The sequence below is a fragment of the Odocoileus virginianus genome, chromosome 17 (genome assembly GCF_023699985.2).
Source record: "Odocoileus virginianus isolate 20LAN1187 ecotype Illinois chromosome 17, Ovbor_1.2, whole genome shotgun sequence".
Taxonomy (NCBI): domain Eukaryota; kingdom Metazoa; phylum Chordata; class Mammalia; order Artiodactyla; family Cervidae; genus Odocoileus; species Odocoileus virginianus.
The window spans coordinates 17,941,523-17,969,073 of record NC_069690.1 but is presented as its reverse complement, the minus strand read 5'-3'; the positions used below and the strand labels follow the sequence as shown (position 1 = coordinate 17,969,073).

The 27,551-nt window shown below is 49.3% G+C and overlaps 1 protein-coding gene across 2 annotated transcripts in view; it reads right to left on the bottom strand.

Moving 5' to 3' along the window:
* The window catches only part of KSR1 (kinase suppressor of ras 1), a 166,249-nt gene extending 139,226 nt beyond the window's left edge, over positions 1–27,023 (bottom strand). The window contains exon 1 of one of the 2 annotated variants that reach the window (XM_070478742.1): positions 26,420–27,023. In XM_070478742.1, coding sequence (XP_070334843.1) covers positions 26,420–26,653 — 234 coding nt within the window. In that variant the 5' untranslated portion in view covers positions 26,654–27,023. The remainder of the gene's footprint in view (positions 1–26,419) is intronic. The other variant, XM_070478743.1, reaches the window with a different exon arrangement.
* Positions 27,024–27,551: the final 528 nt, after the last annotated feature.

Below are 27,551 nucleotides of genomic sequence, written 5' to 3'. Positions count from 1 at the left end.
GCAACACAATCTTTTTGATGCATCTCAACCTTTGCAAGTAGTTCCCTCAAGAATTTCGCTTAAACCAGATCATCCCAATGATCTCAGAATGAGATGACACGTAAGCTCACAGGGGAAAAGCACTTGTCTGTTATTTTTATGTCACTCATAACTGAGCTGATAGAATCTAATGCTCTCTTTCCTGGTTTTAGATTCCTTTTAAGAACACATCATTTCATTTCAAAGAACCCACCAATGAGCTGCTCTGTGAATTTTTCCATTTATCCTTCATCATTCTCAAGTTCCTAGTTCAAACGTTTGAAAAAAAAAAGTCTATTTTTTGATCTGTAGACTCAAGCCACCTCATCTGAGCAGATATTTGCATTACGTTGGGGTGAGGTCTGGATAATTGAGTGGCTAAAATTTATAGCAGGGGTAAAAATAACACATGAAAAATGCTTGTCATATTTTCAAGAACATAAAAATCCATCCAAAATATTTTTGAATTTATAACATGATTTCCCCTCCTCTATACATGAGAAATGCATGTTTACTGGAAAAAAAAAAAAAAAAACTGGGAAGAAAAGCATCCAGAAAAAATTAGATTAGTTATTATCCCATTATTCAAGGGGAAGAGATCCACCATCAACAAGCATATGCATAGCCTTTTCTTTCCTCCACGTATTTCATTCCTAATCATTAAGTGGAGTCATATTGTTAAAATTCCATTGACAGAGAAGCCTGGCGGGCTACAGTACGCAGGGTCGCACAGAATCAGACACAACTGAGTACAACAACAACAAATATTGCTTAGTAACCTGTGTTGGTTTTTATTTTTCCCCATCGAAAATGTTCTTTCAATCAGTAATTCCTGACCGCAAGTGCTTGCTGTTTTTAAAGGCCAAAAGAGCTAAATGAACTCCACTCACACAGTATCCCAAGGTTGCATGTTTAGGACGACGGATATTTAAATTATTTGCAATTCTTCATCAGTATAAGTGAGTGTTAGTTGCTCAGTCATGTCCGACTCTTTGGGATCCAGTGACTGTAGCCTGCCAAGGTCTTCTATCCATGGGATTCTCCAGGCAAGAATACTGGCATCAGTATAAATAATGTTGCAATTAACATAATTGGGGCCAAATACTAACTGGTCCTTAACCCCAAATCCCAGTGCCTACATTCACATACCATTTTTTTGGCTGCACTAGGTCTTCATTGCTGCTTGAGGGCTTCCTCTAGTTGCAGTGAGCGGGGGCTATTCTTAGTTGTGGTGCTCGGCTTCTCATTGCCGTGGCTTCTCTGGTTACGGAGCACAGACTCTAGGCACGTGGGCTCAGTAGTTGTCATGCATGGGCTTAGTTGTCCTGCAGCATGTGGGATCTCAGTTCCCTGACCAGGGATTAAACCTGTGTCCACTGCATTGGCAGGTGGATTCTTAACCACTGGACCATCAAGGAGGTCCTACACTCATATAACTTTATTGAACTTACATCTGAGGAATCTAAATAATGGGTTCCTGGTACCTGCAGCCTAGTGCCCGGCTCCAAATCAGCCTCAGCGACCCAGAGAGACAGACCAGCCTTCTCTTTGCTGGTGTTTGAGGGCAAGATCTGCTTCTGCAAACTCAGGAAGAGCTGAGGAGCCAAACCACCCCAGGCCAGGGTCTCCCCACATGCTATCCGCCTGTACCCTGAGGCACCTGCATACACAAATGAACCCCAGCTTTCCCCAGGCATCCCACCTGACTTTTGACCTACTTTAAATGAAGCAGCACTAACGTAGTTCCGATTCAAAAAATTAGTGTTGTAGATTACAGATCTCCTAAGCTTGCATTATCTATTTTCAGCTTTTGGAGATAGTCTTTACCCTCACGTCAGAGCAGTACTCCTTTATCATCAGCACCATCAGTAATATGTACACTTTTTTCCTAAGCAGTGGGAAACTATTGTCACATTGAACCCTCCTAACTATTCTGAGAGAAATTACTTACTACCCCAGGACATAAGTCAGGAAGATCCCCTGGAGAAGAGAGTGACTGCCCACTCCAGTATTCTTGCCTGGAGAACCCCATGGGTAGAGGAGCCTAGCATCTCACAGTTCATGAGGTCACAAAGAGTTGGACACAATTGACTAACACTTTCAAGACGTAAGTATTGCATTAGCCAAAAAGTTTGTTCAGGTTTTGACCAATCCAATGGTATCATACATCCCAAGTGCAGCATACTTTCATTGGCTACAGTGAGGTACCTATGTGCTATGGACTTACATTATGATTTCTATTAGTTTCGTCCATGAGAGAGAATTAGAGGTGAAGGTGATCTCAGAGAAAATCAGTCAGTGCAAATCAAGGATTCAGTCCAATATCTCTGGTATATTTGACAAGAATAAAACAAAACAAAAAAGCCAACAGATATAACGTCCACAGCACTAACTAAAGGAGTGATGAAAATTGGTTCAGTCAAAGCTTTTCTCATTTTGTAAATTGACATCAGAGGATTATTACAACTGGAATCACAGAAGCCTGTGTGGATCACAACAAACTGTGGAAAATTCTTCAAGAGATGGGAATACCAGAGCACCTTACCTGTCTCCTGAGAAATCTGTACACTGGACAAAAAGCAACAGTTAGAACTGGACATAAAACAACAGACTGGTTCAAAATTGGGAAAGGAGTACATTGTATATTGTCTGCATATTGTCACCCTGCTTATTTAACTTATATGCAGAATACTGTATATTGTCACCCTGCTTACTTAACTTACGTGCAGTATACATCATGCAAAATGCCATTATGACTCAAACTGGAATCAATATTGCTGGGAGAAATATCAACAACCTCAGATATGCAGATAATACCACTCTAATGGCAGAAAGGGAAGAGGAACTAAAGAGCCTCTTGATGAAGGTAAAAGAGGAGAGTGAAAAAGCTGACTTAAAACTCAACATTCAGAAAACTGAGATCACGGCATCCGGTCCCACCACTTCAAGGCAAAATAAAAAGTGGAAACAGTAGCAGATTTTATTTTACTGGCTCCAAAACCACTGCAATAGTGACTCCAGCCCTGAAATTAAAAGACATTTACTCCTTGGGAAAAAAAGCTATGACAAAACTAGACAAAGTATTAAAAAGTAAAGACATTACTTTGCCAGCAAAGATCTGTATAGTTAAAGCTATGGTTTTTCCAGTAGTTATGTACAAATATGAGAGTTGGACCATAAAAAAGGCTCAGCACCAAAGAACAGATGCTTTCAAATTGTGGTGCCAGAGAAGACTCTTGAGAGTCCCTTAACTGTTAGATCAAACTAGTCAATCCTAAAGGAGATCAACCCTGAATATTCACTGGAAGGACTGATGCTGAAGCTGAAGCTCCAATACTATGTCCACCTGATGCGAAGAGCCAACTCACTGGAAAAGTCCCTGATGCTGGGAAAGACTGAAAGGCAGGAGGAGAAAGGGTGACAGAGGATGAGATGGTTGGATGGCATCACTGACTCAGTGGACATGAATTTCAGCAAATTCTGGGAGATAGTGAAGGACATGGAAGCCTAGCGTGCTGCAGTTCATGGGGTCACAAAGAGTTGGACATGACTTAGCAACTGAACAACAGTAACAACAGTTACAGAAGCCTGGGCCACACCCAGCATTATCCTGGTAGACATGAACACACACACACACACACACACACACACACACACACAGATGGTTCTCGCCCTTGACAGGTGGTGTTACAATCACTCCAATTTTCCCAAACTGGAAAATTACTCAAAGGATCCTACTGTGCTCTGACAGCCAAGCTGCATGAGGCTTTAGCAGTTTCCTTTATAACTTACTTTGTTCATTGTTTCATTCATTTGAATACTATGATTCCGGTCTACTCTATTTAGGTATTGAGGATATATCAGTGAAGAAAGCAGATAAAAATCCCTACCCTTCTGGAAATTTCATGCTCGAGAGGGGCGATGGCAATCAAGAGGTAAACCACACCGTGTTGTGAAAGGGGAAAATGAAGTGGACAGGGGACAGACAGATGGGAGTGTGGTCAGAGACCTCCCTCGCTGGGGGGTGGGGGCGGGGTGGGGTTGGGTGCCGTGGGCATCAGGGGAAGGGCATTCCAAGAGAGACAAAGGCTGCAGGGTGATGCTGGGGGTGCCTGGCGTGTTCAGTAACAGGAAGGAGGCCAGTGGGGTTGGGGCAGAGGGAGCCAGGGGGGAGAAGGAAAGAAGCCAGGACCCCGACTTTGGTTTTTACACCAAGTGGAATCAGAGTCACTGAGGGTTCTCAGCAGACAGCTGACAAGAGCTGACTAACGTCTTTTAAGAGAATCTTGTATCATTTAATCTCTCCCTGAACCTCTTATCAAGATCTTATTTAGGTTGAGATCTAACCCCACACAGGTGTACGCATGCGCGCGCGCGCTCGAGCGCCAAAAAAAGATGTCCCCCACACACCGGCGCGCGCATGCGCACACGCATGAAGAAAAGGCAAAGAAGTGGCCGTACTCTGGTTCCTCTCCAGGACAACCCCACCTGCTGCCTGCATAGCCAGCGGCCGGTAGAGAATGTCGCCTGGCCATGATGCCCCCAGCCGCACAGCTCACCCCGAACGGCCACACTGGGGCCGCAGCACCGCAAATGCCTCCACGCATCAGGCTGCCGACTGTGCTGTGCGGCCGCCCCTCCATCAGCCAGTGACCGGGACACTCCGATGGCGTGGGGGTCTCACCACACCCATGCTTGCACAAGGCTCGGGGAGCAGGGTCGCCTTTCTCTCCCGCGCTTGCAGTTCACGCCCCTTCCTGTTTTCAAGCGGAACCCACCCACTGGGAACCCAGGAGAAGCCCCCGGCAGAGCCCTGGGGTGACCGCCTTTGCAGGGAAGCCTGAAAGGGTTGAGTCTTGAGGGGAAGGAGGAGGCTGAGAAGAAAAAGCCAGGGGAGAGCCAGCACACAGTGGCCACAGTGGTCTCCTGCACCCAGAGAGCCCCCTTCCGACCTTGCCACCCCTGCCTCAGGACAAGCAGAAGGCAGAACGCACAGAGGTGGGGGGAACGGGGCTTGACTCAGCTCCTGGTGCTGCAGGTGGAAGGAAACCAGCCATCCACTCCTCCTGTCTCTGCTTATCCAGGCTCCAGGGACCACAGGCCAGTGTGAAAGGGGTCCTTACCTCTGGGTTGGGGCAGGGCACCTGTTGAGTGCTGCCCCGAGTCTTAGGGCATTCATCTCGGTCCAGTCATCCCAGGAATGACCCCACATCATTCTCACCACCCAGGTTAGAAAATGGCTCCCTGAAGGCAAGGGAACCTGTCCAGGGAAACAGTGACAACACAGCCAGGACTGGGATCTGGCTCTCCCAAGACTCCCCAGTTGTACCATATAGAAGGCTGAATGCCAAAGAATTGATGCTTTCAAATTATGGTGATAGAGGAGACTCTTGAGAGTCCCTTGGGCAGCAAGGAGATTAAACCAGTCAATCCTATGGGAAATCAACCCTGAATACTCATGGGAAGGACCGATGCTGAAGCTGAAGCTCCAATACTTTGGCTATCTAATGCAGAAGTAGCCAACTCTAATGCAAACTCATTAGAAAAGACCCTGATGCTAGGAAAGTTTGAAGGCAAAAGGAGAAGAGGGTGGCAGAGGGTGAGATGGTTGGATGGTGTCACCGATTCAATGGACATGAACTTGGGTGAACTTCAGGAGATGGTGAGGGACAGGGAGACCTGGCTTGCTGCAGTCCATGGGGTCACAAAGAGTCGGACATGGCTTAGCGACTGAACAAAATGCTCCCACCCCCACCTACACCTAACCTTCCTGGTTACTGCTCACACTACTAACAGTCACGCTACAAACAGAGCCCCATGACTGGGCAAAGGAAGGGCACAGAGGTTGGTGGCCTTCAGTTTGGACTTAAAGCCACAGACAGAGTAAGAACCCAAACTCCCAGCTGGCGGGGGAGTGGCGGTTCACCCTAGAAGTCCAGCTCACTTGCTCTTCTGCATGACAGTAACCCAAGAACAAACAACAACAACTTGTATTATCAGGTGCTTACTGTGAGCAAAGCTTGTTCCATGCACTTTATGCACTTACTCATTGAATCCTCACAGCAGCCCCTACAAGGTCTTCTGATTGTCCCCATTATACAGATGGGAAAACTGGCACCCAGAAAAGTAAACTTACCCAAGGTTAGAAACAGTCCATGGCACAGCCATGAACGATTCAAACCCAAGCTGTCTGACTCCGGAGGCCACATTTCATCCCAAGCACTGGATGGTCCTTCCCACTGATTCACATTATTTCTCTAGAAATGTCGGGAGGTGCATTTAGTGCCGATCACAATATACCGATCTCAATATACCCTCATGGATTCCTCAGTACTTAGTATGTGCCAAGCACTGTACTAGGCCCTGAAGCTTCTGGATAAAGGGGTCAAACACAATCTTTGTCCTGAAAGAAACAGGAAATCCTTCCTTTAAAGCAAAAGTGCCTCAGTCATCCTTCTTGGAGGACCAGAGGCTGTCCCAGCGCATTTGGTGTGGCAGAGAGGCTGCCAAGCGGAGAGGCTAGGGCACTCCACTCTGGGAGGGAAGAGCAGGGAGGGGGAGAGGAAAGTAGGGGACGTCCTGGTTGCAGTTTTCAACGCGTAGCCTGATTCAGCACCTCTCCTCCAATGAATGCATGATGCCACAGAAAACACCAACGTGTAAAAAAAAAGAAAGAAAAGAAAAGAAAACACCAAAGTGTGGGCGCTATAACCAGCCAGACTCCGATTTGAATCTCACCTCTGTCCCCATGAGGCTTCCCTGGTGGTTCAGATGGTAAAGAATCTCCCTGCGATTCGGGAAGACCCAGGTTCGATCCCTGGGTCAGGAAGATCCTCTGGAGAAGGGAATAGCAATGTGCTCCAGTATTCTTGCCTGGAGAATTCCATGGACAGAAGAGCCTGGCGGGCCACAGTCCATGAGGTCTCAAAGAGTCAGACACAATTGAGCAACTAACAATTCTCTCCCCATGGGTGTGACCTCAGGAGGCTAAACCTCCTCCACCCACCTCTCTGGGCCTCAGCTCCCCGCTATGCAATGCAGGTGAGACCTACACCCACCCCTGAGGTGCTAGAAGGACTGGCAGTTACAGCATTCTCTGTGCCAAGAGCCTAGAACAGCAAGCACCCAGTAAACGTTTGCTCTGGTCACAAATGTCCTCCTCACCACCACATCACCGTCCAGACAGCCAGAGAACTTTGCACAGAATGTGGCTGGCGAGGCTGTAAGCGGTTGTCAATATCTGCACTCAGGTGTCCCTGAGCCCACCACTGACTTCCTGGGCAGCATCACCGGCGGTGTTTGCTCCATGAGTGTAAACACCCACAGCAGTGATTCTCCTTTCTGGAAGGGCCCCTCACCCAGCAGGCCTCGCAGCCAGGACTGGGTTCTCCCTTAAAGACTGGATCTCAACTCAGGGCCATCAGGTCAGGCGGCCAAGACGTGGGGAGCCCTCTGGGTGCCAGGCTGGCTGCGCCCACAGGGACTGCTTGCTAGAAACAGCACTTCCCTCAGCAGGGGTGGTGGCTCTGGAAACTTCTCTGCTTCTCAGCAGACTCCACGAAGGCCCTGAGGGAAAAGTTATGGGACCCAGAGTCTGATGTTTATTCCAGAAGGTGTGAGTTTTGCATCACCGCCCGAGTGGCAAGCCTTTGATCCGGGAGCACTGAGAGGGGAGGGGCTGGGCGCTCTGAGTGCGGCTGGGGCCGGGGGAGTGGGCTGGGGTTGCAGGGTTCTCCGGTCACGGCCACCACTATCTGTGCCCTGGTGTGGCAGGCACTCGAATGTTCGTTACTCTAATAAACAAATGAATGAAAATAATAATGATACAATTGAATTTTTCCAAAAACAGTTCCCCCCACACACACACAACTCATTTCTCTTCTAGTTTTTTCCATCTGCAGAGTTTTACAATTTACATAACTACAAAGCTGCATACATGCAGTTCTGCACTCTTTATGTTTTCCTTTAACATGGCATAGATATGGTTATGTTTCTACCCGGGCTTCATAATTAACAGTTGTGTGTGTTAACAACCCATGATGTGCTGTGGACCACGACCTCCTCGCCACTGGACAGCTACCTTGTTTGTCTGTTTGTTTTCTGTATTACGGATAGTGCAAATACCCTCATAAATGTTGCTTTTCTCTTCTACTGAATGACTGCGTTAGGAAAGCTCCCTTGGAAGGATGGACCGACTTCAAGAGGAGCTGTTGGCCTGGGGTTACAGATGAGCAGAGTATGGACCGACTTCGAGAGGAGCTGTTGGCCTGGGGTTACAGATGAGCAGAGTCACATCGGGAGGTGTAGGCATGATCTACCCCCAGGGATCCAGCGAATGCTGTGGAAAGAATGAAAGCAGCTTGCCGGAGTGACGCGTCCTTAGTGGGCGGCAGGGCCACAGAGGGCCCCAGCCAGGACCCCACCACCCACCTACACGGTCAGAAAGTCAACGGCAAGACTTTTTATGGAGGTGAGGACCAACCCCCTAACTCCGCTTCTCAATAAGAAATGAGGGTTGACCACAAGGACCTACTGTGCAGCCGAGGGAGCCCTGCTCAGGGTTATGTGCAGCCTGGATGGAGGGAAGTCTAGGGGAGAACGGATACGTGGATATACACGGCCGAGTCCCTTCGTGTTCACCTGTAACTATCATAGTGTTGCTAATCGGCTAAACTCCAAAACAAAATTAAAAATTTTTTTAAAAAGAAAGGAGGGTTGAGTTTCAAAATTCCCTTGATTCTACTGGACAGAGGGTGGGCCTGCTGAGAAGCTCACATGCCACCTGGGTACCCTTCACAAACGTCTGTTCTCACCCCCCCTTTCCCCCCTTGCTCCGAGATGCCAGGCTCAAGGTCACCTGAGGGCAGGTGGCACCTGCGGGCCGCACCACTGAGGCATTTCTCAGGGCACCTCGAAGCCTCACCCAGCCCCAGCACGCCGGGCCCACTCCCTCCACCTCTGCACTTGTTAGACTCCGCTTCCAAAGCTCCTCCCCAGATACATCCCCAAAGAGGCCCTCTCACCCTGCTGAGATCTTAAATACTACCTTTTCTGCAAAGCCATCCTGACCCTTCATTGAAGGGTCCACGCCTCGCCTTGGCCGTCTTCCTGTTTTCATTTTTTTCCATAGCACAGCCATCATTTAACAAACAATATCTTTCCCTTATTCACTAATTGTGAATGTCTCCTTCTAATAGCCAAAACCCGAGTTCCACAGAGCTGACAATTTTGTCCATTTTGTTCACTTACTTCCCCACTTAGAAGAATGACCAACCTAGAGTGGGTGCCCAACTCAGAGTGGGTGCTAATTAAACACCTGTTGGAAAAACCAAGAATAATAAAATATATAGACAGAGTCTTTCTCTGTGTCAGGCATTGTGCTTTATATGACTCATCTCACTTACTATGAACAATTCTATCATAATCTCCATTTTACAGATGAGGAAACTATTGCTCAGACAGGTTAAGTAATCTGCCAAAAGACACACAGCTTACCCAGGAAGGGAGAAGAGTGTAAATCCATGCCGAACAACAGAACCTGTGCTCAACAGAACCTACTTCAGGGTGCTGCTCACTCACTCGGCCTTTCCTCCAAATACAGAGGCAGCCCATGAACCAGCAGATCTTTCTAGAATAAGAACAAGCACCATCCTGTGATCGAAATGGGGAAGAGAAGGCAGGAGCCCAGACAGAGGACCACAGGAGGCCACTCACTTGGGCTCCACTTCCCCAGGGGAACAGCATGTCTGAGTTTTGGAAGACAGGCACTGTCTGGCAGCTACAGGGTGACCAGGGGGCCAGTTTGCTGTGACAAGTGGAACTGAGGCTTTGACAAGACGGATGCTAAGAAAACAAATCCTGCCAGACCAGGAAACTGCTTAAACCAAACAGGGCTAGAGAGGAAGTTTAGTTTAAGCTGTTAGATGCCTGAGACAAGGTCTGGTCATTTGAGGCCACCTAAGTCTTTTTCTGAGAACAGTCAGAACCCCCCTCCAGCTTAGGGACCACAAAGGGTGGGGGAGGGTGCAGATGAAGTGGGGCCAAGGAGCCAGTTTCCATCAGTCACATGGCAGCTCACAGCCCGGCAGCTGCACACAGGTATGGCGAGTAACGACTTCTTTGGCTTTTGGTTTCTTTTCATTTTCCTTTTTTTTTTTTTTTTTTTTTTAGAACTACTTCCTAAAACTCTCAAAATTGTCAAAGATGCAGCTGTTAAGACTGGCCCAGCGCTTTGTCTCAAATGCTCACCTCTCCTCCTAAACCACCAGGCCAACCACAACAGAGAAGGTTTCCTGTCCCCTAAAAAGACAAGTTTCCATTCACTGATGGATTCTTCCTTGCTCTGCTCAGTCCCCTCAGCCACAATGAGTCAGGGCCACCAGGGGGAAATCTCCCCAGGGACTTGTCACCTTCTTTCTCCTAAGATTCACCAACATTTAAAATATAACCCTGCCTGCATGTCATCCTCACCAGGCACCAGTGTTGCCCGGTGCTAACAACTAATGTTATCCTTTCTAACCAGGGCACTTCAAAACAGAGGGCAAAGGACACCCCTGGTGATCCAGTGGTTAAAACCCCGAACTGGAGCTCGCTTCGGCAGCACATGTACTTAAAAAAAGACTCTGAACTGACTGCCAACGCAGGGGGGCACGAGTTCAATCCCAGGTCAGGGAACTAAGATCCCACATGCCATATAGTGTGGCCAAAAGATTTTTTTAAAAAGACAGAAAAGCCAAGTTCATCTGAAATGGAATCAGGGAAGAGCCTTCACTCTGAACACGCCTCCCCCTCCCCCAGGATGCTTTTTTCTCCATCTTTGTCCTCAACAAGGAGCACCCACCTCTGCAAATCTGCTAACCTGGACCCTGATGCTGTGGTCATCTCATCCTGCTTACAGCTTTGAGGTAATCCCATCCAAATGGCATGGAAAAGGATATTTTCAGACCCTTTTCCACATAGCATTATTGCTTTCAAAATTCTGAGCATTACCAGAGCTGACCTCTCTCTGTTCCAGACAAAGTCCAGCGGGTCAAGTGGTTTCTGAGGGGTGCAATGAAATGCACACAGGTGTGAAATCAGACAATTCCAGATCTGAACCCCAGCTCCACTGATTACTGTGACCTTGAGCCTTACTTCCCCAGCCACAAAGTTGGCTCATGAGTTGCCTCCAAACAAAATGGCAGCTAACATCTTCCACTAGGTCCATTTCCTGGAACTGCCACAGTCACGGTTCACTGGGTATATACAGTCTATGCTGTCCCAAAGTTTGGGATCCCCTTCTCTTTGCCCTGCCCTAGGAGAAGAAAGGGCTTCCCTGGTGGCTCAGCTGGTAAAGAATCCGCCTGCAATGCACAGGACCCCGGTTGGATTCCTAGGTCAGGAACATCCCCTGGTGAAGGGATAGGCTACCCACTCCAGTGTTCTCGGGCTTACCTGGTGGTTCAGACAGTAAAGAATCTGCCTGCAATGCAGGAGACCTGGGTTCGATCTCTGGGTTGGGAAGATCCCCTGGAGAAGGGAACAGCTACCCACTCCAGTATTCCTGCCTGAAGAATCTCCACGGACAGAGGAGCCTGGTGGGCTACAGTCCATGGGGTCACAAAGAGCCAGACACGGCTGAGCGAATAAGCACAGCACACAGCTAAGAGAAGAAAACAACGACAAGCACAGAGCCCGCAAGCCTTCATTTCCAATGCAAGTCACAAATCAGGGAAGACTGGGGCAGGGCAAAGCAGCATGGTAAACAGGGGCTTTCCCACGACTATTTCTCGGGCTTGTTTCCCATAAGTGCTGCCTAGCTACTCATACCTGATATGGGCAGCCCCACTTCTGAGCCGGCAGCCTCAGTCCTCGGGGCCCCTTCCCTGGCAGGCTGAGACTGCCAGGCCTGACAGCAGACAATTGAGTTTCAGTTGCCACGGTGAAGGCTTGCAGCCCAGGGCCCGACTTGGTTCAAATCAAGAAATATTTCCCGAATCCCCGCACATCTCAGGATGCAGAGATGAGTCAGCCGGGCAGCACAATGGGCCTCCATTCACACCTCACTGGCACCTTCTGTTGGTTTACTCACCTACAAACTCTCCTGCCAAGCTGACTCTCTCATCCACTCTTACATCCTACAACAATGCCTAGCACATAACTGGAGCAGGCACAACTACTGGATGAATTAGTGCCTTAATTCTTGACCACAGCCCAACTTGAGGACAATGGCCCAGGGGACCTTCCTGAGGTCATGGCAGACCACAGCCCTCATGGACCACCACTTCCCACTGTGTCCAGGCAGGCTGGCCTCCTTTCTGGTCCTTGAACACAACAAGTTCACTTCTGCCTCAGGGCTCTTGGACATGCTAGTCCCTCTGCCTGGAACACTCTTTACCCAAGTTTTCACAAGCCCACTGCCCTCTCATCTTTTAACACTCAGCTCAAATGTTCTCTGGGAAGGAAGCTTTCCTGATGACCCCATCTAAAGCAGCAGCCTTTTAGGAACTTCCCTGGCGGTCCAGTGGTTAAGACTCTGCGCTTCCAATGCAGGGGGCCTGGGTCCAATTCCTGGTCGGGGTAATAAGATCCCACAAGCTTCAAGGTGCCACCAAAAGATAAAAAATAAACTAATAATAATAAAGAAGGCTTCTCCCCATCCCATCACTCTCACCCATTCGCACTGTTCTTTTCCTCAGTCCACCTGTCTCTCTCTATTGACTTTTTATTTTTCTCTTTCCATTAAAGGAACCACACTATCTTCTTCACTGCTCTTATCCCAGTACCTAAAACCAAACAGAGTACACGCTCAATAAACAGTCAGTGAATGAATGGGCAGAAGACAGTAAATAGAAATAAATAGCAAATTCAAGAAAGGGAATGACTGGCACACTTTAAATGTCTTACAATTTTATTTGGCAATTACAACTCAATAAAGATGCTTTTTAAAAGAGGAAAATGGGAAATGATTTAACAAGGCCCCCCAAAAAGGTCAGGTAGGTAGGAGAAGAAAGGCACAGAGATCAAAAAGGATTGCAAAGGAAAAAAATGAACATTTCAACTAAGAATACAAATTTTAAGAGAGCTATCATACAAAAAGCAGAAATTGGAGGACAGTTTTGCAACTCCCATTACAAAAAATATCCATGCTCTTTGACCCAGTAATTCCATTCCTGGGAATTATCCCAAGGAAATGAATTCCAAATAGGAACAAAAATAAAGAGGTGCTTGTACAAAGATGATTCCAGCCACGGTGTTTATAAGAGCAGGAATCTGGAAACAACCGAAATGTCCCATAACAGGGGAAATGTTTTGGTAAATTACAGCATACCCACTGGGTGAAATAGCATGCACTGATTAAAATGACGGAAAAGAAGATAACAGAGACATGTGGACAAGTGTTTTAGAATAATGCTAAGTGAGAGGAGGTGAAATAAAAATACTGAATCCCTTCTAAGTATCGTCTAGCACAACTTCTGTATCTCAACGACTTCTCTCGAGAGTCTAAAATAAAGCTATTCTTATCTCCTTTTAATTTTTTATTTATGTTTAAAATATTTGTATTTATTTATTTGGCTGCACTGGGTCTTAGTTGCCACACATAGCATCTACAATCTTAGCTGCAGCTTGCAGGATCTTTTCATTGCAGCATGCAAATTCTTAATTGTGATGTGTGGGATCTAATTCCCTGACCATGGATGACCCTGGGCCCCCTGTATTGAAAGTGTGAAGTCTTAGCCACTGGAACACCAAGGAACTGGCCGCGCAGGTCACAGAGCTAGCAAGGAATTACCAGTCAGGAGGCTACTGAGGCCTTCTCCCCCAGAGCCCAGGCACACCCTGAAGTCCTAAGGCAGCCGTCAATATCCTACTGTGTTCCCAAGACCATCCTTTCCCAGCATAACACCATAACTCAGAGATCTGAAGCAGCTGGCCAAAAGCGACAGGCTGAGAAACACTTGTGAAAATACAGCCCAAACAAAACAAAATGAAACAAACAGAAAGCAACAGAGAAAACCACCTCTTCTCGGGGCAAGAGACCGCAGAGAACAGAAATGTAAGAGTGGCCGGCAAGACCAGGCTTCAGGAGGATCATGCAGAACCACAGGAAGAAACACAAAGGTTAAGGAAGCCCCTCATACATGTAAATCCATGGCTAATTCATATCAATGTATAACAAAAACTACTGTAATGATGTAAAGTAATTAGCCTCCAACTAATAAAAATTAAAAAAAATAAATAAATAAAATGCCCATTTAGAGGCGCTGAATCCAAAAAAAAAAAATAAATAAATAAAAATGCTTTGTTTTAAATAAAAAAAAAAAAAAAAGCTTAACATTCAGAAAACTAAGATCATGGCATCTGGTCCCATCACCTCATAGGAGATAGATGGGGAGACAGTGGAAACAGTGTCAGACTTTATTTTTTTGGGCTCCAAAATCACTGCAGATGGTGATTGCAGCCATGAAATTAAAAGACGCTTACTCCTTGGAAGGAAAGTTATGACCAACCTAGACAGCATATTAAAAAGCAAAGACAAAAAAAAAGCAAAGACATTACTTTGTCAACAAAGGTCCATCTGGTCAAGGCTATGGTTTTTCCAGTGGTCATGTATGGATGTGAGAGTTGGACTGTAAAAGAAAGCTGAGTGCTAAAGAATTGATGCTTTTGAACTGTGGTGTTGGAGAAGACTCTTGAGAGTCCCTTGGACTGCAAGGAGATCCAACCAGTCCATCCAAAAGGAAATCAGTTCTGGATGTTCATTGGAAGGACTGATGCTGAAGCTGAAACTCCAGCACTTTGGCCACCCCATGCAAAGAGTTGACTCATTGGAAAAGACCCTGATGCTGGGAGGGATTGAGGGCAGGAGGAGAAGGGGACGACAGAGGATGAGATGGCTGGATGGCATCACTGACTCGATGGGCATGAGTTTGAGTAAACTCTGGTAGTTTGTGATGGACAGGGAGGCCTGGCATGCTATGATTCATTTGGTCGCAAAGAGTCGGACACGACTGAGCTACTGAACTGAACTGAACTGAACTGATAAGGCAGCATTCTCAGTTAGGTCAATGGAATCAAAGACTCATGAACACATTCAAATCTTCCTCCCAAAGAAGCCTCCCCACTCTTTGTGCATATGCATAAATACTCTCAGAATTCCTTTCATAGGCAAGAGAGAAAATGTCTGATTCAATGCTAGTATCAAAAAGGAACATTAGGGAGACAGCATTCAGTCCTGGATACACATTTATGAAAGGCAGTGATACTAGAAGTGTCTATTGCTGGTCATCCTTTTTTCTGTGTGTGTGTGCAGGTAGTGCTGGTGTTGTCAAGATAAACTTATTGATAGAAACACCAATACTCTAAAGTAGCCTTTAAAAATTGCTTGCATAAACTCATTTATTTTCACAAGGTATATCCTAACTGAGTTTTTCTCTTAAATTTAGTTTTACCAAATATCCTCAATTGTAAAATTATCTAAATATAAATATTTAAGTAAAACATATAATATTGAATCATCAAAATAAAACCTTTGACCAAATAGTTCTTTTACTGACAATTAGGCTAAGGAATTAGTCCAAAATGAGCTCAAACAGAAACACAGTGTTCATCATCATATAAAACATAACATTGAAAACTTAGATATAACATATTTATTTATGGGTATCATTTAAATTAGTCAAGGTAAATCTTTGCTATGATGGAATACTAAAGAGCAATAAAATTTTTAAATACAGTTTCCAAAAATATTATTGATACAAGGTAATGTTAATATAAATAAAATACATATAAAAAAAAAAAAAAAAAAAAAAAAAAAAGGAAGCCCCTCAACGGGTCCTGGATCTCATTTTTAGGCCAGAACCATAGAGATGAGGATTTCCCAGGATCTCCTTGGAGACTCGGGCTGCGTGTGCTCGCTGATGCTCCTCCCAGGATGCACACAGTGGCGCTCAGTAAATGTTGGCTGAAATACACTCATCTCATGATGCACGGATAAAGCAATGAGGAAAAGTGGAAGAGGAGATACTAGGATACGGAAAAGAGTGGCTGGAAGTTGGGACTGTCGCAGTGTGACTCTGCAGGGTCAGTCTTGGGTGGGGCTGTGGAAGCAATCCCACAAGGCCATGGCCATTCCCTGACTCTGCCATGGAAGAATAGCTTTCAGTGCACTGGGAGCTTCAGTTTACAGAACGAGATGACCTGCCTGTCATGTGAGGGCCGCCAGGAGCCACACTAAGCTTCAGGGGAAATTTTTAAATGGTTATTTTCTCGGGAAAGGTACAGAGATTCCACCCAGCCTGCTGGGGTCCACATAGCACTGCCTGGAGGCAGAAGGCTGGACCAGAAGACTTCTGCTTCCTTGACACTGACTGACTGGTCACCACCATTTTCAACAGGCTTATTCGAGTGTAAACACTATAGGCAATCCAAGACTGGATGAAGCCGGTTATTGCTGTAGTGGGGGGATTCCTGCACAGGGGTTCATTGTACCATTCTCCAGACTTTCGTACATGTGTGAACATTCCCATAATCAAACTTAAAATATATATATGTATAAACTTGGAACTTCCCTGGCAGTCCAGGAGATAAGACTCTGTGGTTTTACTGCACAAGGCACCGGTTCCATCCACCTTTGGGGAACTAAGATCCTATGTGCCACATGGCCAAAAAGGTAAAAAATTTTATATATATATATTATATATATATATAATATATATATATAATTTTATATCTATCAAATGCAGGCATTTCACCTAAAGAATCACCAAGGGCCTGACCCAGGTTTGGGGGCAGCCCTCTGGAGCCAAACAAAAGACACAGGTCTTTAAAAAAATGATTCTCTGTTAACAGATATTCTAGGTGGATGTGGAGTTTGCAAATACAAGTCAGGTAGCACCAGCAAGTAATTAAGATGATCCGGGTTCAAGTCATAGCTTAGTGTCTCCTTGGATCTATGACTCCGGGCAAGTCACTTAACCACTCCGTACCTCAGTTTCTTCATCTGTGAAATGGGAATGGCAGTAGACTCTTCCTCACAAGGTCACTGGGAGGAGTACAGGCCACATGAAACTCCTAAAAAGGGGGCCAGGCCTGGAGTAAGAGCTCAGTAAATGTCAGCTATTGCGACACATCCCTTTTGTAACGCGTATAGATATTCATTTTGAAAACCACACATCCATTTGATCAGTTACCTGGAGAAAATGAAAAGGGGTGGACCCAGCCCTCTGGGCCCTCAAGCCGCAGCATGGGAACCGTGTGTCCGTCTCTAGCACCCAGAGTGGCCCCAGCCGGCCCAGGGCCTCCGCTGGCCAAGGGGTTAGAGAGCTCCTCCTTTCACAGAGCCGGCACCAGAAACAGGAAGCTGCTTCCTTTCCTTTCCATTCTGAGCTAGCATTTCCTTTTTTGTTTTAAAAAGCATTCCTCAGTCTGCAGCCCAGCCCTTCCCTTACCCTCTGCAGCCCCAGGAGCAAACACACTCACAGACAACTGCATTTCCCCAGGACTGTTTTCTGCCCACCATGGGGGGGTCAGGAGGTTCCTGGCAGACCCCAAATGAGCGTGTCCTGAGCACCAGGCTAACTGGCCAGTGGGGCCAGGAGGAGGCAGGACTCAACGACTCCAGACCTACAGACCTCTCTGGGTACATCTTCCTCATCTTGTTGGGAGGATTAAGTGAAATCTGTCTCTATGCAGGTGGTGTGGTGTGCTGAGAACACAACCTGTCTCCCTTCAGAAAGTACCTCCCCACAACAAAAGGCAACTTTGCACAGGTAGGTAAGTGGACGGGGTCACCAGCCTCTCCTCAACCGCCCCAATTTTAGCTGGAACCTCAAATGAGAGTCCAGTGTCATAAAACCAATGGTAGGTGAAACTACACCTACCATTTCTTGTCTCCTTTCCCGCTCCCACTTCCACAACTACATTCAAGGAGGTAGCTGATGGGGTCCATTCTCAGCTACTTGAAGCTTGCTTTCACGAGAGCATCACACAGAATACAGTATAGGAGAGGCTTCAATGAAGCCCTTTCACGGGTCCCAAACTGGGAGGAGGGGATAGTGCCCCATATGCGCCCCATGCGTGAAAACACACAGGTCACTTTTTATATGTTTTGGTTTGCTTTTTTATTTATTTATTTTTTTTGCAGCGCTACAGGCTTGTAGGATCTTAGTTCCTGGGTCCATGGTAGTGAAAGCTCTGAGTCCTAATCACTGGACCACCAGGGAACTCTCAGGTCACTTACTTCTGACCAGCAAAACTCTCTGTGCTCCATGAGTGAAGCTGCTTCCACTAATCCACATCCAAACCCAATCCAAATGAACGGGCTAAACTGGGACTCGATACCTCCAGGTGCCTTGTCAAAGAAAAGCCCCACCACTCTATAAGCAGCTTATCTCATCAGCTTTGCAGAAAGCAAAACCCTCATGATCAATATATTACAGATTGAAGTCTGCAGTTTATGCTATACGAAAAGTTCTTTTTCCTAACCACGGCTGGTCTCTCCTACATAATGCATTATGCTTTCTCCCCTGGCTGTGATTTAAATTTTAAACACAATTCTTAATTCATTCTTGCAATTATTCTGAAGGTGGAAAAATGAAAGAGGGGAGAAAAACAGCAAGCAAACAGGATGACTTCAGCTCCATTATTGTCAAAGGCAATCCTCCCTGTTAAAACACACTATCGCCCGCCAAGTCTAGAACAACAGAGAAATACAGATGTATATAAATAGGCAGGTTTTGCATGTGGCGGCAATTTGAATCAAGACTTTTTCAATGCAGATGGGAAACAATTGTGCCTGGGAATGAATGACAAAGCATTTTTGATCCCAACATCCATCCCCAAGGTATGCTTCTGGAACAGGGCAGAAAGTCAAACAGACACAAAGACACTGGATTCAAAGGCTGTATCTTCTGGAAGCAAAACAGTAAACCCTGTACAATGTATCATGGTACAGAATGCAAAATCATCACAAATTTAGGACATAAACACAACCCTTAGAGGAGAAAAGTTTCACCCACCCAAATCCTAGAGGATCTTTCAGTAGAAGGATGAGAAGCCCTTGAAGGTACAGTCAGGTTAGGTTCAAAGACTCAAGACAGGCCATCGGGGCTGAGTCAGCCCATTGGGCAAGCTGGCTTTCAGAAAAGGTCCCACCTACTGGACACCCCAGACAGGTCCCCAAGAACCTCTCCAGTCCCCAGGGTGCGTAAGATACTGAGATGGGGCTGGGACAGCAAACCCGTTGGCTTCCTCTTGCAGGAAACTCCTTGAGGTTGAGGATCCCTTCCCATCCCCCCACCCCCAACATAGGAGGGTGGGGTGGCAGACGGCTCTTTGCAGTCAGTCAAGGTGGCAGAACATCTCACTGCAGGGCATGAGCTCTCAGGTCTGACTCCCCACTCAGTGCTCCTACATAAGCACCCATCTCTCCTCTCTGTGTTCAGGTTAATAACCTAATATGTGTTCCTAGCAAGTCACTTTCCCTTTGGGCATTCAGTTTCATCACCTGCAGATGAGAGGGCTGGACCAAATGGGAATTTCAAGGTCCTTAGAAGTCCACAACTCTATTAAATCAACCCCACAACCAAGGCACCCAAATAGCACTGATCAATATTTGTGGCTGGTGATGAAACCAAGCTTACAGTTCCGTAAGGTGCCTTTCATGAGCCTCAAGTGATGAAAACCTCTCCATGGGGCCCCAACACCCAGCTCCTGCTCTGCTGCCTGGGAGCAACGAAAGATCCCTTTTCTAAATGGTCAGCCCAGGGCAGCCCTTGCTACGGGAAACCACAAAATGAGAACCCACAATCCTTGACCCAGCACCCAGAACCTCAGCCATGGGGGCCACGTCCCGTCTCCTGTTCACACTCCTTGCCCTCAGGGTGGATACAGATCCAGTGGCAAAGAAGTAAATGCATGAAGGCTGCCCTTTTGTAAATCTTAGCACTCCTGCTGGGGAGCAGGGTAGGAGAAACATATCAGGCCCTAAAGATTTCAAAGAACAAGGCTGCTGTTAAATGTGTTCATATACTTTGACCCAGCAAGTTCTACTTCTAGGAATGCACTCATGCACTCACTGCAGCAAGGTTTATAACAGCAAGACATAGAAACAGCCCGAATGGCGACAAGTGGGGACAGGTTCAGTGAACTGATATGATCACAGGAGACAGTCACTATTAATGATGGTGCATATCTGGGTGGACTGGAACAGACAGAAGACATTTACAAGACAATAAGCATGGTGAACTCCATGAATACATCTCTGTATATTTGTATACAGATTCAGAGGATTAAAACACTGGAAGAATAAACTGCCAAATGTTAATAACAATTAACTCTGGGGGACTTCTCTGGTGGTCTAGTGGTTAAGAATCTGCCTTCCAACGCAGAGGACATGGGTGTGATCCCTGCTCAGGGACCACGGGGCAACTAAGCCCGTGTGCCACATCTCCTGAAGCCCATGTGCTCCAGAGCTCGGGCTCCACAACAGGAGACGCCCCAGCAATGAGAAGCCCTCTCGCCACAACTAGAGAAAGCCCAGGTGCAGCAACGAGGACGCAGAGCAGCCAAAAACAGATGAATAAATAAAAAAGGAATTAACTCTGAGAGGTGGCATTATGGGTGGTTTTTATTCTTTTTTTTTTTTTAATCTGCATTTTCTTTTCAATAGTGAGCATATATCACTAGGTATATTTCAAAATATTTAATACAACTGGAAAGTTAAAGCATGCAGTGCTTACCAGAGGAATTATGCGGTGAGGATAAAGCAGGTATCCATTAAAATAATGACCAGTAAGATGATCTCGAGGCAGCTTCTCATTTCTCAGAATGAGACCAGCACAGAGCGATTGCATCACAGCGCGGTGGGGACCTGTCTTTGAGGATGTGCCAGGCCGCGCTTTAGGGAAGCTGTCGCTCAGAGGGTGCACAGACTGGCGCGGCCACCAGAAGGCCCGGTCATCTGGAACTGGGCCGCCAATTGCCCCTGGGCCAGCCCTTTGCGTTACCGGCCACCTCCTCGGGGTCGGCAGTCACAACTCTGACCAGAAACCCCGCCCCCACCCACTATGGTTTCTAGAAACAGTCGCGAAGTTCAGAACATAAGTGCTGAAGACTAGTCAGGCCAAGTTCCACCGCCTACTAACTCCATCTCTCAGTCCCTCTGAGCCGCAATGTCCTTATCTGCAGAATGGACAGAAAACCTTGCAGGCTCCCCGTGAGCCTTAAATGGGGAACACATGCCGAGAGCCCAGAACAGGGCTGGTGACCAAGAGGGTGTCTCGCTCCACTGCGAGGAAACCCTGCCCCTCACTGGGCTCTAGGGCCCTTCCCATGACCCAGAAGGCACCTGAGCGCAGCTTTCCCTTTGAACTGAGTGTAGAAGTTTCCCGCCAGCCTATTCTGAAAGCACGTCCTTTTTCAAACGCTGGGAGAGACATGGCCACAGGCACTGGCCATGCTACTTCCCACCACCGCAGACGCGGCCACCAAGCACCACAGCCGGTGCAGTCCCTCTCGAGACCACAGTGGCCCAGCAGGCCCAGAACAGTGGTGGGGGATGCAGCGTTCCCAGATTTTGAGCTAACCTGGCGGGGAGGGAGGCACTCCCATCACTGTCCCCAGGCAGCAAACCAGAGGCCTCCTGGCACCCCGGGCTAACCTGGGCTGCAGATCTGATAGGGCCTCCCTCCAGCACCCCGCAGGCCTCCCCAGTCGTGGAAGCCGCAGGTCCTTCTCCAGACCACCTCGGAGGATCGCTGGTGGCAAGTTTCACCAGGAAAACAATTGCCAAGGAGAAAGCAAAGCATGCCCCAGTTTTGGCTCCCTCCAGGGACGGCTGGAGTTAGAGCCTCCAGCCAGTTAACACTACCAGGTAGGGGCTTCCCAGTTGGCTTAGTGGTAAAGAATCCGTCTGCCAATGCAGAAGACATGGGTTCGATCCCTGGGTCGGGACGATCCCCTGGAAGAGGAAATAGCAACTCACTCCAGTACTCTTGCCTGGGAAATCCCATGGCTAGAGGAGCCTAGCGGGCTACAATCGGTGGGGTCGCAGAGTCGGCACGGCTGAGCACACAACACAACAACAAGGGCACAAGCAGAGAACGCCACCCGCCGAGGCAGGGGCTGGGTGGGGAGACGGAAGCTGCGCCAGGGATGCGCGACGTGGACAAGTCACCACCAAAACTCTAGGAATGTTTCCCAGAAAAGCAGGAGTTGGACTGGCCAACCGTCCGATCATATTCCCAATTCCGAAGCAATTCCCGGCAGGCTGCAGTAATGGAGTCAGTCCTGCTCACCTGCCTGGCTTCCGCACTAGTCTGAGAGTGTCCCCAAATACCAGGAACACAGAACACAGCCTACCCACTTTAGAATCCTTGCCAGGGTGGCGGCAGTGAGCAGCTCAGCAGGCAAACCAGTAATTACCACAGGTTTCTTGAGCGAATGCACATCCATACACACCCCAAGGACCAGGTCTGTGAAGACCCACGGCACCTTCTCCTTTCCTGGCAGCTCCACCATCCAGATGCCCCAGGGGGCTGGGGAGGGGGGCCACAGGGGAGAGCTCAGGCCCTCCACACAGGGTTTTGACCCCTGACCTTTGCCACGGCAGAGCTGAGTGAAGGTCAAGGCCCAGCGGGGACCCCTTTCTCCAGGTCAGCTTGCTTAGGAGGGACCTTTCTCCATTAGCCCACCAGCTGGGACTTGCCTAGTGGTCCTGTGGTTAAGAATCCACTTGCCAGGGCAGGGGACACGAGTTCCTTCCCTGCTCTGGAAAGATCCCACGTGCTGGAGCAACTAACCCCAGGCAGCACAGCTACCGAGCCCGCACACCCTGGAGCCCAGGCTCGGGAACAGCAGGAGCCACCACGCCAAGAAGCCCACGCACCACAACCAGGAAGAGCCTCTGCTCATCGCAACTAAGAAAGCCCGCATGCAGCAGCGAGGAACCAGCGCCACCAAAACTAAAATAATTTTTTTTTTTTTTAAAGAGCAGCAGATGGGAAGACTCCTCGTTGTGGTAAGGCCTGCCTCTGAAAAGAACCAGGAGGCTGGCAGGAAAAGGCAAAGTTACAAAGTCCATAAAACGAGAATCTTCACGAGATGCCCCGCTCTCCTCACGGCCCAGCCGAGACCTGGCCCAGAGAAGATGCACAAACGAGGGAATGAACTGGTGTGGGCTGCGAGGTCAGCCAGGTGTCCCTTTGCGAGCATGTCTGGGGAACGAGAACGTTCTATCTCCCTCAGTTCTCAGCCCCTGAGGAGGGCCTGGTGGAGACAGGGCGCCATGTTCTGCTGGGATCTTCAAAGTCACCTCCCTACTTTTCTGTTTACCAATTCAGACTCTAGGTTCAGATTTTATCTCCGTCCTCATTTCATGTCTGAGAGAAAAAAGAAAAAAAAATACGTGGTGATGACGTCTGATGGATTTCCAGGAAATCTTCGGAAATTGAGAAGGGTCCAGCACACTGACTGACAAGTAGGAAGCAGACATTAAACCTTGGCTCCTTCCACTCCTTTGGGTCCAAAGTGGACCACTGCGCGGAGGAAGGAAAGGCAGCCAGGCAGGCTGAAATTTACACATCATCCGACCTACAATAAGGCACCAGCAGTTGGGCTCCGGGTCAGGACTTGCCGGGGCTCCTCACTGAGTGCTTATTTAATAAGGGCCAGGGTGGGCTGGGGTTCCTTGGATTCTGGGAGAAGTCTGGCGTGCTTACGTAAGCCAAGCCCTCTTTTTCAAAAGCCAGGAATCCAATGTTGCAAGTCCAGTCTCTGGGGGCCCTGGCCTGGTATGTGAGAGGAGCCTGCAGAACAGGAAAGAAAGCCAGAATGGACATCACCACTGCCCCGCAAGACCTCACCACGGGCTTCGGAGCTGTCTCTTGGCCTGTGTCACCCACCTCTAGGGAACAAGAGCCAGCTGTCCAAGGGCCTTCCTCCCAAATGTGGCCCATGGCATGAATGCACTGGATCCTCACTAGGAAAATTCATGGGCAGAATCTCTTGGTAGAAAGCATAAGGACTTACAGACACACGTGAGGTTGCAGGTTTAAGCAGTCTTGGCCCATTTTACAGATGGGGAAGCCTGAGATTCAGAAGTTATGGGACTTACTACCCAAGGTCAGATAGACAGAACCTGGACCTGATTTCCAAGCCCCAGGCTTTCCACCTACCACACCGCCCTCAAAGGTCAGGATTCTTTGAGTAACAAACTTTCCCCCTATTTTATCAGTTTGGTAAATCTCGATTTCAGAACCATTCTTACTCAGGGGTATTCTTACACAGGGGTGTATATAACAAATGTTTGATTCCACCCAACTAAGGCCCCTTCATAGACCACAGCATTGAGAACTGCAAGAGCCCACAGAAACCTCTCCACTCCCCTGTTCAGGTAAGGAGGCGAGGCCTAGGGAGCTAGATCCTGGGGTCAAAAGTCCCATCCCCCAAACAGCCCAGGTTTCGCCTTTTCAGGGAGGAGCTGGACCCGAATCCACAGCACAGCAGAGAAGATGGGGAGCTGGGTATTTGTTCTAATTCCCACTACCAATCCCCTTTGGGCCTTGGGATAGGTTTTTGGCTGCCAGAGCTGATCATCCAATAAACGCTCAGGAGGCAGGTCGCCGAATAAACCAGTGCAGAGACCTAAATATAGGATGTTCTAGGGTGTCCCGATGCCATTCCTTGGTCAAAATGAGCGACTTTGGGAGGCAGTGTACCATGGAGGCGAGGTGCCATTTCCAGAGAAATCACCTATCATTCTCCCGGATCCCCTCTTCGAACTAGGAGCATTTCAGAGCAACCTAGGGGGGCGGGAGTAAGGGGGGACAATCCAAGAGAAGCCAACAGAAGACAACCTCTTATCCCAACAACACAGCAGTCCAACCAGACACATGCTGCTGGACAAGGACCCATCCTCCCAGAACAGAGCCACACAGGCCCCCTATTGTGTCGGTTTAAAAACTGAACTTTGCTGGGCAAACACACCCGGCTGTGTTCAAGAAACCACTTTCTCTTCACCACTTGGAAAACAGCAGCATGCATGCAGGAGAGACAGTTGGGGGGGCGGGGGTGCTGGTCGGTTTGTTTTTTAAGCCAAGCCCTGGTCAGCACTGCTATAGTAACTGAAACAAAAATAATAATAGCCAGCACTGATTAGATCCTTTCAATGTCCCTGGTTTTGCCGCTTTTAAGAAAATAAAACTGAAGAAGTCTACCCCGAGCATTTTAGATCAAATAGGGCTGCAGGCTTCTGGTGCACACAGAGGATAGGGTCTGGTTATCACGGCCACAAATCACCCACTGGCCCCAAAGTGGCTGGCAGCGGCAATCAGCAATAAGAGGCTGTGGAGGGTTTGGGATGAAGAGTTAAGGTTCTAATAAAACAAAACATCTCCAGATCTGCAGAAGGCCAGATGTGATCAAGCAAGGTGGAAAGAGGCCCATTCTTCCAAACAGGGTCGCTATTAATACCAAGTGGTGCCTGGAATTTCACAGCTTTCCCAGCCTCTGGACAAAAGCAAGTTGGAAACGCACTAGTTTCCCTCTATTGTGTGTGACAGGAGAGGGAGAGACCGCCCCCGACCCCCTTCTAAGAACGCAATAACCCTTTTAATATTGGACTTCCCAGCTATCAGTTGAGAGAGTAGGGACCGCATGCTTTATTTCTTCTTTACACTGGAGGCTGTCTCCACTAGAACCACTTAAATAGTGTCATCTTCCCATTGAAGGCTTTGGTCCTCAGCATAATCGTTCCTAAACCAAAGTTCAATAGGGGGAAGGGCGGGGGTGCGGTGCCGATTGGTTATTACATTTTGAGCAGTGAAACGCGGTGGCAGTGCGCAAGAGACGCACTCAAGGCAAAAATGCAGTTTCAGCAAACACTTTGATAAGCGGCAGACAAGAACCTGGAGGAGAGGAAAGGAAGAGACAAGACAGCGTCTGGGGCGTGCGGGGAAGGCAGACAACGAAGGGCCTGCGCTCACACTTCATGGGGATCTCCTCCCGCCCCGTCACCCCAGCCCACAGCGGCTGGGCTCCGTCACCCAGAGAAAAGTCCACCATGTGACTCAGTGGGAGAATGAGTCCCGCGGCCCGGCGAGCTGGAAACGCGGTGGGGGCGGAGGGCGGCGGAGGGGATGTCCGCGCGCAGCCCACCCCGCCCGCAGGCTCCTCCGCCCTCCCTCGCAGGTCGCACCACGCCCCTCCCCCCAAATCCCGCCTAAGGTGAGGGTCCTCGGGCCGCCGCGCCAGCGGGTGGAAGAGGGAGAGGAAGCCGCAAGAGATGACCGGGCTCAAGGATGCAACTGGGGAAGGAGTGAACTAGAGCCGCGAAAAAGGTGGGGCGCTTCCCGAGGCGCAGGCTCCTGCCTCCTCAAACCCGGCGCGGGCCCCCCGATTCTCCGGCGTCGTGGCCCCTTACCTCCAGGGTCCGGATCTCCTGCTGGGTGAGGTCGTTGGACACGGCGCACTTGGTACGCAGCCCGCGCAGGCTGCCGATGGAGATGTCGATGAGCTTCTGGAGCTGCCCGCACTGCTGCAGCGCTCGGCTGGCCGCGGCCCCGGCGCCCCCATCCGCGCCCGCCGCGTCCCCCCCGCCGCCGCCGCCCTCCTTCTTCTCCCCCATCGCCGCCGCGCGCAGCGCCGCTCTATCCATGCCTCGGCATCGGGGCCGCGGGGTGGCCGAGGCGGCGGAGCCCGGGGGCGCGGGCGCCTCGAAAGGGAATCCTCGAGCCGCGAGGGCTGGACGAAGAGCGCCCTTCGGCGCTGCGGGAGCTGGGACGCGAGGACCGCCCGGCCGCCGAGTCCGCCCGCCCAGCCGCGGCGGCAAAGCGAAAGCCGCGGCGACCCGACGGCTGAGGCTCCCGGAGCCTTTAAGCGGCAGCGGGGGCCGGGTCAGAGCAGCTGGGCATGCTGGGACTTGTAGTCCCCGCCGTGCACCTGCCGCCGCCCGCGCCCTCGGGGTCCCCGCGGGCGCCCGCGCCCGGCCGTCCCGGCCTTCCCTTCCGCTGTGGGCACAGGCCGCGCGGGAGCGCCCCGCCTCGGCGCCCCCGAGGGTCTGCTGCGCGCCGGCTCCTCCCTCGGCGCCGGGATCCCGGGGAGCCTCGTCTCCCCGCCCACCCTCGCCTGCTCCCCATCCCTCCTCCTCGCTAGGGGCTTCCCACGACCCCCCCGGATGAGGCAAGGTGGAGCCGACGGCCCTTGGACGGGAGGAGGGTTCGCCTCCTGCAATTCCTCGGCTTCAGCCGAACCCTGGAAGACAGGGACAGTGGAAGTTTCAGAATTCCTGTGTGGGTTTAGGGGCCGCCATCTAGTGGGAAGGGGCCTAAAGTACTGGTCCTGGTGGAGATCCGCAGAGCCCAGGACTCCCGCTTGTCCAGCCAGAGGAAGGGCTCAGTCTTGGAAAGACGCAGGACCTTCTAGATGCTATTTACCCACCAACATAAAGGTTCCATCCCTCCACCACCTCAACCCAGCAGGCCAGTCCAGACACTGGGGGTGACAGTTGATTTGTCCTGCCTTTGGAAGTGCTGGAGAGCCCTGAGCCAGTCTGA